The sequence below is a fragment of the Rhinolophus sinicus genome, chromosome X, assembly GCF_036562045.2.
Source record: "Rhinolophus sinicus isolate RSC01 chromosome X, ASM3656204v1, whole genome shotgun sequence".
NCBI classification, from domain to species: Eukaryota; Metazoa; Chordata; class Mammalia; order Chiroptera; family Rhinolophidae; genus Rhinolophus; species Rhinolophus sinicus.
In genome coordinates, this window is record NC_133768.1 from 17,178,976 (window position 1) to 17,193,316 (window position 14,341).

The 14,341-nt window shown below is 38.2% G+C and overlaps 1 protein-coding gene across 2 annotated transcripts in view; it reads left to right on the top strand.

Annotated features, from left to right (window-relative positions):
* Positions 1-14,341, top strand: part of PHEX (phosphate regulating endopeptidase X-linked) — a 205,005-nt gene that overhangs the window by 132,343 nt on the left and 58,321 nt on the right. The window contains exons 14-15 of one of the 2 annotated variants that reach the window (XM_074323776.1): positions 1,077-1,180; positions 10,968-11,101. In XM_074323776.1, the coding sequence (XP_074179877.1) occupies positions 1,077-1,180; positions 10,968-11,101 (238 nt within the window). The remainder of the gene's footprint in view (positions 1-1,076; positions 1,181-10,967; positions 11,102-14,341) is intronic. The other variant, XM_019714582.2, reaches the window with a different exon arrangement.

The following is a 14,341-nucleotide window of genomic DNA, read 5'->3' on the forward strand; positions in this document are numbered from 1 at the left end:
CTGTACTGTAACGCCTGCGGGTTTCATATACATTCACTTGCTATATTTTAATTTTTGCTTTTAAAAGAGTCTCATGGTTTAAATTTACACATATATTACAGCTGATAAGAATTTCATTACTCTTGGTTATTTGTTTATTCAAAAGTGTGTTTTTCTTATTTTATTTGGTACAGTAATATATTTTAAAACCAAAGTATTAGAGATCATTACAAACCATTGCTTTCACTGTTATACAGATATTATTTACAACATTTAGATTAAGCACTGCTAGTTTTGTAGAGAGAGTGCCTATAAAATTGAAACTGTCTACCATTCTTCCAAAAAAAGAAAAGGAGTCGAGTCAATTATGTCTGTTTTCCTATTATCATAGATAACATTGTTGTGAGTCATCAACTTCCTGTTTTTCCATGCAAGCTGTAATCTGTGATTTGTTTCTGTAATTTCATTATTTTTTAGTGACCAGAGCATTTTTTGAGTGTTAATAGACAAATTCTATTAATAATTAAATTATTCTAGTGACTCCATTGTGCTTGGGGTGGAAAATAAGTCTCTGAATTGCTTTCCTTGTTTTTTCTTTCGTAAACAAATGCCGATTACAGTAAATTGGATTTTAACATTTGACTAAATCGTCATCTGTAAGCTAAATGAGATTTCATCTGACTAAACTGAATGTTATTAGAAGAACCTATGTGACAAATAAAGTATACATTTTAGAAAAAAATCAAGGACTCGTAGGCTGAGAAATTTCAAACCTAAGATAATATGTCCTGTAAGGGTTAAAGTTGATTTGCCAATTATAAAGCAAATGAAATACATTGTAAATTACTGCATCTTCTCCCTTTTTATAATGTGATCCAGAAATGACCATATTTATTTTTAAAATTTTTATTTTAAAAGAAAATCACTGAAATTAAATTTCATGGCTTTGTGCATCCTGGGTTAACCGGTAATGGCTGAGAGATGCTATGAGGAATGCAGCTTCTCTGTTGATTGCTCATTTGTGCACTGAAGTCTTTTGTCAGAACCATCTCTTCTCTGCACTTAGAACAATGATCATTGTGGTTTGTTTCATTCAGATCAAGTTTTCAGAATCTGACTACTTTGGCAACGTTCTGCAAACCCGCAAGTATTTAGCACAGTCTGATTTCTTCTGGCTGAGAAAAGCTGTTCCGAAAACAGAGTAAGTAAAAAAATAAAATAAAATAAAGTGAAATAGATAAATATGTTGGTGGGAAGTAGGGTCTATTTGGATCAAACTTTGTAATTCCCCTCAAGTCAGAGTAGCTGGCTTGCCACTTATCTTGGTTTGGCAAAATCTGTGTTATGTTTTGGCAACTCTTATTTCGGGTATTATATGAATGAGTTTTTCAATCTAATTATTGTTGCCCCACTCCTAGCATCAATGCATATCAAAAGAAGCTTATTAGGATGCAAATGTTCAGCTCATAACTTGTTATGAATATACGAGGTGTGATCACAAAATACGGTGAATGTTCAAATAAAAAAAATTATTACAGTAAAAGACACATTGCCATTAATTCCCCTTAAAATACTCCCCCTGTCTTCAAACACACTTATCCCATCATTCTTGCCACTTTCTGAAGCAGTTCTGGAAGTCCTATTTCGTGAGTGTCTTTACAAGCGTTTAAGAAACGATGTACGTAGAAAAATGGCCTGAGAAATGGGCAAACGGTTTCATCCTCCATCATGACAACGCTCCGCGTCACATTGCTTCTGGTATGGCAATTTGTGTCAAATAAAAACATTACGGTGTGTCCTCATCCACCTTAGTCACTGGATCTGGCACCGTGTGATTTATGGCTCTTCCCCGAAGTCAAAATGGTTCAGGACATCGAGGCAGCCACGGCAGCACAACTGAAGACACTCATGAAAGAGGACTTCCAAAACACCATATATACAGAGCGTGCCAAAAAAATGTATACACATTTTAAGAAAGGAAAAAACTATTAAAATTGTAATACTCATGTATACCGATAACAAAAGACGATTACAAGTCACATTTGACTTCTGCAATTATAAGAGGTGCTCAAAGTGGTTCCCATCAGCGTCCAGACTCTTCTGATTATGGCAAACTACTGCTTGAGCAACGTTGACCAAAGTGTCCATTTATATACATATTTTTTGGCACCCATCCACACACACACACATATATACATACATACATACACAGGGGGTGCCAAAAAAATGTATACGCATGGCTTCTATTCATCTTTTGTTATCGGTATATATTGAGTATTACAATTTTAATACAGTTTTTTCCTTTCTTAAAATGTGTATTCTCTCTCTCTCTCTCTCTCTCTCTCTCTCTCTATATATATATATATATATATATATATATATATATATATATATATATGAAATCTCTCTAGCTCTGTTTCCTATCTATCACATGGAAATAACAGCGGCTGGCCCTTCCCTACCCCCAAACACTTAACCTGTCTTACAGGAAAAAGTAAAATTTGTTCCCTATTACCTGTTATATATATATATATATATATATATATATATATATATATATATATATATGTATATGTATATGTATATGTATATGTATATGTATATGTATATATATATATATATATACACATATACACATATATATATATATAATTATGCAGTAAGTAGAGGAGGTAATATTTGTTGAGGTAATGAGTGTCAGAGACCTGATAGCTCTGTTATTTTCCTCTAATAGTAGTTACAATATATTCCCCTTCTTCCTACCTTCCTGTGGGACCTTTCCCTACAGGTAAGAAAGGTACCCTCGGAACTTTTGAGGCCAGCATCAACCATGATTTCCTTCCCTAGCAAAATGTGTGATGATGATGGTGATAATGATGATAGCAGCTAAGAATTATGTTTTTATTATGTGCCAGGAAGTGCTTTACATGTTTTAATTCATTTTATCCTCATGTCAATTCCATAAGGTCTAGGTACTATTTATTATCCCCGTTTTGCAAATGAATAGAGGCTTTCAATTGAGAAATTCTTCAGCTTCGGTTTAGATTACTTTTTGTTCTTGCCTGCTGGTACTTTTGACTCTGTTCTGCTATAGCTCACTTCTCCAATGTGTTTTTGTCTCTGTTCTCCAGATTGGATAATTTCTATGGACTTATTTTCAAATTCATTGATTGTTTCTTGTGCATTCTCAAATTTGATATTGACCTATCTGACAAATTTTTCATTTTGATTATCGAACTTTACAACTCCAGAATTTCCATTTCGTTGTTTTCTTATAGTTTTTATTTTTCTGCTGTGATTCTTTATTTGTTGAATCATTGTCATCGTATTTCATTAATTCTTTGAATATAGTTTATTTTAATTCTTTGAATGAATTTATAATGGCTGCTTTCAAGTCTTTGCTAAATCCAACATCTGGGCTCACTCAGAGTCAGTTTTTATTGATTGCTTTTTTTCTTGTTTTACACTTTTTCTTTGCATGGTACAATATTTTTTGTTGTTGAAAATGACATTTTATTTTTCAAAGATTATTTTTTAATTACAGTTGGCATTCAATGTTATTTTATATTAGTTTTAAGTGTACAGCATATGATTAGATATTTACATAATTTATGCAGTGATTCCCCTCCCCCTGAATTGAAAGTGGCATTTTAGATAATGTAGCAACTGTGGATTCTGATTTCTTTTTCTGAAGTTTTTTTAAAAGTAACTTCCTGGACTTACACTGCAGAATCTGTCTCCACTATAGTATGCAGCTGTGGATGTCGCTGCTCATTTTTCAAATTCTTATTTTTGTTTTTTAGCCTCACTTCCTAAAGTTTGTCCCTGTATCTGTATAATTTAGTGCTTAGGGGATCAGGACAGAGCTTGCGCTCCAGCACCTCTAGCCTGTAGGGCTTCTGTCCTCTGCCAGGTGGTCTGTGTGGGGGTTTGGGAGCACATTCAAAATTGCAACCAATTCTTAGTCAGCACTGGATTTTAGTTCCCTCTGAGGTCTCTCTGGTTTCCTGTGTACATGTGCCTAGTTCCCCCATCAGTCAAGGAGACGTGGAGAGGTTATGTCACCCTTCTATGACTCTTTCAGCTCCAGGATCTCCCTTTTAAATTTCTGGCTGGTCCATTGCTCTCCCAACGGGAGCTAGAACTTCAGGCTAGCAAAACTGAGGGTTTTCCTCATTTTTTTTTATTTTTATTTTTTATTTTTACCAAGTTCACCACTTTTAACTGATAAAGCTGCAGGTTTTCGCTCTCACTCTGGATTGAGTCCACCCACTGTGGCAGCAAAGCTGCTGATTTGCCAACCAGCCCTATCGTAACAAAACTAAGTTCTCACTGGTGGAGCTGGGATGGATGGGAGCAGTTTCCGACAAGGCTTACAGACTCCTATTGTACTTACTTCTAGCTCTAGCAGTTTTTCAAAATTCAACCTTTTGATTGTTTGCCTTTGATCAATTCTCAGAGCCCTAAAATGGTTGTTTGTTGACAGTTTTGTCCAGTTTTATACTTTATTTTTGTGGAAAGGATTTGTTGATCTTTTCATAACATCATAGCTGGAAGCCTGGCTTCGATGACCCTTTTTTTTTCATGACCCGCTTTTTAACCTTGACTTATATTCTGGCCTCCAGATATTTGGCTGGCTCTTTTTATCCTCTCTGGGTTTCTAGTTACTCTTGCTTTGAACTTCCTGCTCTTCTGGCCTCTAGAAACTCTAGGTCCCATACTCTCCCGTGGCTTAAGCTTTGATTACTGTCTCTCCCTCTTAGCCACGACTCCTCTCTTCTGCCCTTCAAACCCTCCCCACAAAGTTAGTTAAAAGCATTAAAAGTGTTTGTCTTAAGAAGTAGGCCTAAAGCTGAACCACTCCCCTAGCCATACCTGACTCCAATCAAAAGCACAAAGGAAGAAAGCAGAAGGCTTTAGAGGTTCTTTGGAAATGACACATAACTGGTTTAAAGTCATCTGCTCCATTGTCCTTGGTTATTTCCTCGTATCCAGTGTCTCTCAGTCCATCTCTCCTATTTCATTTCCAACTTAAATTATTCAATAGTAATTTTAGATTTAGGGTCCTAAAACTAGCTTCTCAAATCCAATGTGTTCAGCAAATGGTTTCCAATACCCCACTGAGCATCTACGTATAGTATGGTAGTCACAGATCTATGTATGTCATCCTGCCCTTTCAGATCAGTTCAAACTCTGCTTTTTTTTTTCTTTTTGCAACTTGTGGGAAATTCAAGGGTCTTACCAGTATTTCTGTGACTTCAGGGTCTTCTCATGGATTCCTCCATATTAGAGATGTTGCCAAGTTAATTCTTTAGTTTCAAAATGATGTTACTCATTTGGGGGTGTAGCAAAGCCTGGGTTGCTAATTGAAAAACTCCTGACTAAATGTGTCATCTTTAACATCATTGTGAAATACTGATAGGTTGTCAGATTCTAATGGCCTTCACTATTTCTAATATTTTATTCATGCCTTGGAAAAATACTGGCTGACTTCGTGGGCTTGGGTAAACTGTATGATTTGCATAGTTTTATTCTCTGTCAATGAAAACAAATGCCTCTTTCAGAAGGACATTAAATTGGTTAATGTTTCTGGAAAGTTCTTCAGGAATGAAAATCAGTACAATGCTAGTAATTCTTCTTTCCTCAGACTATTTATCTATTTCAGGGAAAGCAACATTAAGAAATTTAAGGTCTTCTTTGCCCAGTAAAGTGACATAATGGTTACGTTTTTAAAGAAATTTCGGGCTGGTCTTTTTCAGGGATGGTAGGTAATTTTAGCTTCATGATACCCATTGACTTTAATCGACATCTTTTAGGTCTGAAAATCCATGAGTTAATCGAGTTCGGATGGTTTTGGAGTAGTTCCACTACACTAGTTTACTTCGAACAGCACATCATGAATATATTTCCACAAAGCCCTGAAATAACATTTTGCTTCGTTGTGAGTATAGGATATAAATACCCTTTATCTTTCGTTCTCATGGAATCCATTTTAGCTGCACTAATGTACATTAAGAAGTTTCTAACGTGGAGATAAATGTCAGCAAGACTGAAATTAACCGTGGTTGTCCCTGAAGGTACATATTTAGGGTTGGTTCTCAAAATTGTCACTTCATCAAGCTTGCTTAAAAATAGAGGATTTACTTTATTTCTCAGCTTGAGTTGAAAGTAATTTGTTTCCCTCAGGATCCCCTTTCTTTGACAGAAATGATTTTAAGCCAGTTTCCCTATTAACTCATTCTCATTCTACTGTGACTAAACATGACTGGATTTTCCTCTTCTGTCTTTTGAAAGGTATATAAAAATACAGCAAATGTCTATACAAATTATGGTTCTGCCCAGAATTTTTATTTGCAAAAGCATTATCTATAGCATGTAATGGGATGAATATAATCTATAGGATATTAGAAATAAAGCAATAAGTACTCTATGATTTTTTTGAATAAATTTTTTTTCTCATTTTTATTGGGAAATATTGGGGGAGAGTATATTTCTCCAGGGCCCATCAGCTCCAAGTTGTCCTTCAATCTATTTGTGGAGGGCGCAGCTCAGCTCAAAGTCCTGTTGCCGTTTTCAACTTTTAGTTGCAGGGTGTGCAGTCCAGCAACTTTGTTGTTAAGAGGTCGCATTCTAACGATCTGAGCCATCCGGCCACCCCTCTGGAAGCTCAGTGGCAGCTCGCTGTCTTCAATCTAGTTGTGGAGGGTGCAGTTCACTGGCCCACGTGGGACTCGAACCGGCAACCCTATTGTTAAGAGATCGTTCTCTAACCAACTGAGCCATCTGGCCACCAAGTACTTGATGATTTTTACATTCTATATTCCTTAGACTATTTTTAAGAGTTGCTAGGTAAAATGTAAAACTTTAGTCTGATATATCCCTATTATATAGGGTCCAAAAATCAGCGTCTTTTCCTTTAGATTATTATATTTAAGTATTACAGTCCTTTTATGTATCCTGTTGGCCAGTATAGTTTCATCCCCATATATTTTTGAATTTAAAATTTATATGAGACCTCTTCCTACCTTGTCCACTAAATCCTCCCCCAAACACAGATTGTAGGAGCACCCTAAGACATAATAAGAATAATTTAAAGCACATGAATGACATTCTTTGTTTATTCAAATAGATGTATATGTAGCAATACATTCATTTAAATAGATTTAGTGATCTTCTCCTCTGCACATACCACTTGGACAATCGTCTTAGCCCAAAAGGAACTTAAAATCTTGTTGGGAGATAAGTTGTGCAAACTCAGTGCCTTCAAGTTCCCATCAGTTAACAAATGTTGACTCGGACAGGTGTAAATGGTAGGGAGTGGTGAAGACTTTGGGAACTAGTGATTGCACACCTCATTTAAAGAGATTCCAATTTAATACTTTTTAAAACCATTGTGTTGGACAAATGAAACTTTTATGGGAAAATTTAACCTATTGGGTAGGACTTAGTCTATGGACAGCCAACTTTTCAGTGTTTCAGTTATCTACTGCTGTGTAACAAGCCACCCTAAAATTTTGAGTGTTAAAACAACAGTAATTATTTGTTTCTCTCTCTTGTGGCTCTGGAGGTCACCAGGCTCAGCTGGGGGGTTCTTGCTCATGGTCTTTCATGTTGTTACTGTCATATAGTGACTGAAACTAGAGTCATGTGGGAGCCTTCCTCTCTCAGAGCTAGTGGTTGATGATGGCTATTCGCTGGAATGCCTACTATAGCCTCTCTGTGGGCACTGGGCTACTTTATAGCATGCTGACTGAGCAAGACATTTCAAAGAGCAAGTTTCCTGAGAATGAGAGGGGGAGGGAGGGCTCATGTGTGCACACCCCAGGGGAGGTTGTATCGCCTTTAACTGCCTAGCATTGGTAGTCATGCAGTGTCATTTCCACTGCATCATATGTTTTAGCAGGGAGTCACTGAGGCCAGCCCGTAATTAAGAGGAGAGGAATTTACACTGCACCTCTTATTGGGAAGAGTGTAAAAAAATAAAGGCCAACACAGATGAGAACCAGCACAGGTAGCCTTACATTAGAGAATAATAAAACTAAATATATAATAAACTTGGGTGTAATCAGGGTGATACAGAAAATATTTAATGGCTGGTTTGGCGTGGGCACTGACCAATTAGAAGAAATAATAGCATCCATAACTGATAGGTTCTACTGGTGCAGCCACGTAATATGAGCTCTGCATATACCCAAGGCTCCAAACATGCCCTAGAATCAGCAAGATCTCTGTGAGGTCAGGAAAGGTGAGGTCATGTGTCTGGATTAAGATGTTTTAGGCGTATGGTTGTCTGAGTTCGTTTTTTTGTTTTGTTTTTGGTCTGTCTTTGTCCATCAGTTACAGACATTTTCCTTTCATGGCTCTTACCCTAATGTTTTGAAAGTTTATTATTTGCAAAAGGGAGAGGAGTTGAGAAGGATGGGAAGTGAAGGGATAAGCTCTAGGAATACACATAATCTTTTGTACATATTATGGTTCAGTCCAATGTCATTTAGAGGCCAAGTTGAGAGACACCTGGATTCTCCCTTCTTGACCCAAACAGCAAACATACAAATGCTTAGTTCTTTGCATAGTGTATTAGTTTTCTGTTACTGCTGTAACAAATTACTATAACCTTGGCACCTCAAAATGACATAAATGTATTATTTCACAGTTGTGTAGGTCAGAAGTGCAGGTTGGCTTGGCTGGTTTCTTGGCTCCAGGTTTTATAAAGCTGAAATCAAGGTGTCAGCTGGCTGGGTTTTTAGCAGGAGGCTCTGGGAAGAATCCTCTTCAAGCTCATCAAGTGTTGGCAGAATCCAGTTTCTTGTGGTTACAGAACTGAGGTTCCTCCTTCCTTGCTGGCTGTCATCTGGGAGACACTCTTCACTTGAAAGGTCTCTCTCTGGTCCTTGCACGTGGCCCCTATATCTCAGAGCAAGCAACAGCGTGTGGAATCCTTTTCACTCTTGGAATGTCTGAATTCCTGTTCTGCAGAATCTCTTCTGACTTCCTCCACTGTTGCATCTCTCGGATTCCAGTCAGAGAAGGTTTTCTGCTCTGAAGAGCTCATGTGATTAGAATGGGCCCACCTGGATAATCCTGGGTAACCTCCCTATTTTCAGGTCCTTAAACTTAATTACATCTGCAGTCGTTTTTTGTCATGTAATGTAACATTCACAGGATCCGGGGATTAGGATGTAGATATATTTTGGGAGCCATAATTCTACCTAACTTAGGTAGCAACATTAAGTCAATGAAAGTGCTTTCTTGTCTACTTATTTCCTCAGGAAAATAAGCCAGTCATTAAGTTTGTGTTAAACATTAGGGCTTTTTGAAATACTAATCCTAACGTTGAAGGAAAAGAATATGCATTTATGGAAATGAGTATAGGTTTCAGTTTTGACAAGAGAAGGGACACTCTTTCTCTTGATGTCTAGTAATGTCTCCAGTGTAATATAACTGGTTTGAAGTCAGAACGACCAGACTTTGTGCAAGTATATAATGCTTGTAAGTCTCATCATCCTCATCTGTGAAATGGGCTAATAATTGTTATTGTTGCTATGGGGAAAAACCTGTGAATTGAAAGTGCTTAGGACACAGGAAGTGCTTAATGAATGTTAGCTAATAATAATAATAATAATAATAATAATAATAATAATAGAATGACATATTCATGGACTTTATAGGTGGGGAGAAGGTATGGGTGGACCAACTAGAGTCAACACTTGGATTTCCTACTAGTTTCATATTGCTGACATAAATTATTAGTCTGACGTAATTATTCTATTAAAACAGAAATTAGTAAAATGATTGTTCTGAAAAGGAATTTATACAAGCTTATTTTAAGCAATTCAACTTAAGACAAATTGCTTGGTTTTCATCATAAAGGGCAACTCACAGCCATCTAAGTCAGGGGTTGGCAAACTATGGCCTGTGGGATGAGCCTTGCCCCCTGCCTGTTTTTGTATGGCTCATGAACTGAAAACGATTTTTAGAGATTAAGAAACAGTTGATTTTGCAGTTGATTTGAGGATGGGAAGCACTAAGTTTGAACCCCAATTAAGCAAAGTGTTATGCTGCCCCAAAAGAATTCCATTCTTCTTATTAACAGGCCTGGATTATGAAACATTGTACTCAATTATTATTATATTTTGAATTTTATAAAAAATTTGTGGAATATTTTCTCTCACTAGAGAAGTACCTACATAACATCCTTGATTTTGCACCTTTGCCTCAAAAATGCCAGTATGTTTATGGCGTGACTTCACAGAAAAATACTTTTGCCGAGCCCTGATCTAAGTAACCTACTGTGTATTTAAAATGGAGTGTAGACTCTTCATAGTTGGAAGGTACTCCCAAGATCTCCTAGTGCCATACCTTAATTTTATAGGTAAAGGTGAACCCCAAGAAGGTTCCGACACAACCCAGCTAGTTTGTGATGGGGCAGGACAAGTCTTTAGGTCTTTTGGTGCTTAAATCTAAACTTTCCACCAGAATAGGCAGATCCTCTGCATAACATGGATGCACTTTATTTGTCTCTCTTTACATGGATCTCTGTGTTGTCAAAAGTCCAAAACCTTTTAATGTGAACAGGTCGGAAGTGATGCAGCAAAGAAACTCAGCTGTCGCATGGACCCACTGAACAGGGCCTGGCAACCATCAGCCTGTTGCTGGGTTTCCATCTGCAGGGAGAGCCCTTTAGATTCTGGGATTTCTCATTAAAGATGTTTCGGAAGCACTGGTGCTGACTTTTTCCATTAAGTTAGTACCAGTGAATAGCCAGGCATGTTAATACATTCTTATTGAACCATGTTCAGTTTAGGATGAGACTGTTTATTGAGCAGAGCAGTAGCGCTAAAGTGAAATGATCGTTTCCCCTCGTGCCCCGTATCCCCATTGTTCTCTGGTTATTTGCTAATATAATCCCACCACATTGTGTTTGTTCTTGCTTTCCTCCTGCCTGGATAATGACGATCACTTGGTGCTATTTGTTTCTCCTTCTACAGGTGGTTTACAAATCCAACGACGGTCAATGCCTTCTATAGTGCATCCACCAACCAGATCCGTGAGTCCTCGGCTTCTTGTCTCCTGGTTAATCTGGTACAAAATGGAAGGAACTCTTCCATGCCTATGATTAAGGGTAGGGCATTCTTTATCCCCTTCTGCCCCCCCCAAAGTGACCAGGTATGTTGGTGAAGGAAGTTTGTTTCCATACCCATATGCCCAGTCTTCTTTACTCCTTTCACCTTCTAAGTTTTTTTTTTAAAGCTTAATATCACCATTGAGTAAAAAATAGAATCAACTACAATAAATAAAACTGCAGTGAAGTTGGCCATGAAAAAGGAACAAGCTTCCCCTTTTCTCTCATAATGGTCTTACTGATTTTGTCCACACCGTTTTATTTATTTCTAGGGTTGATGGGAAAAGCAAGCAGGTAACTGGGCAGATTGTAGAACCCGAGGGGACTATCCATATATAAGAGAAGTTGGGAAATGTTCTAATTAACCCTAGGATGTAAAGTCATGAGTGTCTTTTATTTACATGTTTTTAGTACACGTAATTTCAAATGCCATGACAAGTTTAAAAAATTATTAAAGATCAGGTTGGCACAAATTAAAAATGTGACAGCACCAAGTGTTGGCAACAGGGATACATACTCACTGCTGGTGGAAATGTGAACTGGTTTGCCCACTTTGCAGAGCAGTTTGGTAACACCTACAAAAGCCAGAGATGTCCATGCGTACCTCTGGCCATCATCTGCACTCTTGGCGTGTGCCCTAGTGCTGTGATTCTCAAAGTGTGGTCCTGGGACCACCACAACAGCATCCCAGGGGAGCTTGTTAGATATGCAGATTCTTGGGCCCTGCCATGGACCTATTGTTCATGAGCCCTAGACATGGGCTCAGAAACCTGTTTTATTAAGCCCTCTAGGTGACTCTAACATAGTTTGAGAACCACTACCCTAGAGAAGCCTCACACAGGGAGGCCCACGTGAGAATGTTCATAGCAGTATTGTTTACATAGCAGGAAAAGGGGAGCAAGCTACGTGTCCCTCTGCCGAAAAAATGAATCAAATGTGGCATGTTCACACAAAGGAATGCCACACAGCAGTGAACAGTGAGTGACCTAGAGTGACATGTAGTAGCATGATGAGCTTCACAAATATTAGGCGGTGTGGGGGAAAACAACAACTTGGGAATATATATGGAGTACGATACTGTATAAATAAGGTCGAAAAACATGCAGGATAGTTCTGTATATGTAGTAAAAGTATGAAGACATTCACGAGAATGACAAATTGCGAGTTCAGGTTGGCGGTGACCTGCTGTGGAGAGGGGCTCCCTCCCGCTTGAGCCCTTGCTTGTCTCTCATCCCCTCCTGCCCCTCTTCTGATCTCCATATTCACGCCCTTGCTTGGTAATAAGACCTAATCCCATGGTTTTAAGCGCATCGCTATGCTGTTTGTTAAATGCAGGGGATGGAGTTTATAAAGACTTACCACCCTTGACCATGCACTACCATTCCTTCCCGACCCTCGGATGTCTGTAATAGCCTCCTCACTAGCCTCCCTTCTTCTGTCCTTATCCGCCTTCAGTCTATTCTAAATGTAATATTGCAGCCATTTTAAGATCTTTTACAATCATCTCATTTCCCTCCTTTGCTCAGAACCTTTTATCACCTTCCCATCTCATTCAGAATAAAAGCCAAATTACTTGCAATGGCCCAGAGGCCTCTTATCGTGCTGCCTTGACCTCCCCTCTGTTCCAGCCACCCTGACCTCCATCCTGTTCCTAGAGCATGAGACACTCCTCCCCCTGGTATTTATACTCAGGACCCTCTTTGCCTGGGAAAACTTCCCCAAGTGATCTGCCTGGTTCACACTCCCGCGTCCTCAGATCTGGGCCAGAAGGCCACGTTCTCAGTGAGACATCCTGTCCTGCCTGCCCACTGTAGATCCTCTGTGCTGGGCCTCATCCCGACAGGGCTCCCTTGCCAGATAGGGCAGCCCTGAGGCTGTGGCTGCCTACTCCCAGCAGGCACATCTCCTTCGAGTCGCCCTCATGTGGCCACTTGGGAAATAGCAGCCTCTGCAGGACTTGTCTGCGAGAGGAATGAGCAGAAGGAAAACAAACAGATGGTGGTAGTTTTTTGATTTCTACATTAACTTATTTAACCATATCAGTTCAATATTTTGGAAATTTCAGATGTAACGCCTTACTATAGAAATATTCATTATCATTAAAATACTATTGCTTTCTTTCCCCCCCAGCTTTATTGAGGTATAATTGACAAATAAAAATTGTCTATATTGAAAATGCACGACATGATGTTTTGATATAGCTCCACACTGAGAACTAAGCTGCATATGGGAACTTATGATATTTGGGATTTTAATTATAAATGCTCTTTATAACAATATGAATTATATTTATATGATGTGAATTATAATAATAATTGGAATAACCTATTGAGTAATAGAAAATTCCCTAGATTATTCATTTTAAAAGAAAGTGTTTTATGTAATATTTGGTACATGCAAAAGAATATATGTAACATGCAAGAACATATAAAGCTATGAAGTACATAAGAAAACATATGATAAATATAGGCCTATGAGTCCAGCACCCAACCAAGAACTGGAACATTCCCAATATCATGGCATCTGTCTGTGCTCCTCCCCATCCCATTCCTCTCCCATATCGTAGAGGTAACCACTATTCTGATTTCGTGTTTATCATTTTCTTGTTTTTTTAAACAATGAATGTTAAACCATTTAAGTATGCCTAAACAACATAGTGTTTATTTTTGCTTATGTTTTAGCAAAAATATGTATATTGCATGCAGTCTTAAGCAGTTGATTTTTTCAATCAACATGTTTTTAAGATTCATCCACATAGCATGTGGCAGTAGGTTTCCTTCATTTTCATTGCTCTATAATATTCCATTGTGTGACTGTACCCCAGATTACTTATTTGTTTTGCAGACCTTTTCTGTTGGCAGACCTATGTGTTTCGCCCCAGGTTTTTGCTGTTATGAACAGCAGTGCTCTGAACATTCTCATACATGTTCCCTGAAACAAGTATTTGGGGTCTATATGAGGAGTGGAATTACTGGCTTGTAGAGTATGAAAATGCTCAACTTTACCAGATAACACCAAATGTTTTCCAAAGCGAGTGTTCCAAAGTACAGAAGTGTTTTCATCAACTCTCATTTCATCAGCTCTTGGCATTGGTAGATTTCATTTTCACCAGTTTAGCGAATGTAATAGATCAGCTCTTATGCAAGAAAAGGCATTGAGATAGACTCTTCACCAGTGTTTCCACACTCACTTTCCAGTGTCAGTGAAGGCTTACTACATCTTTGGGGATTGAAGTATGCC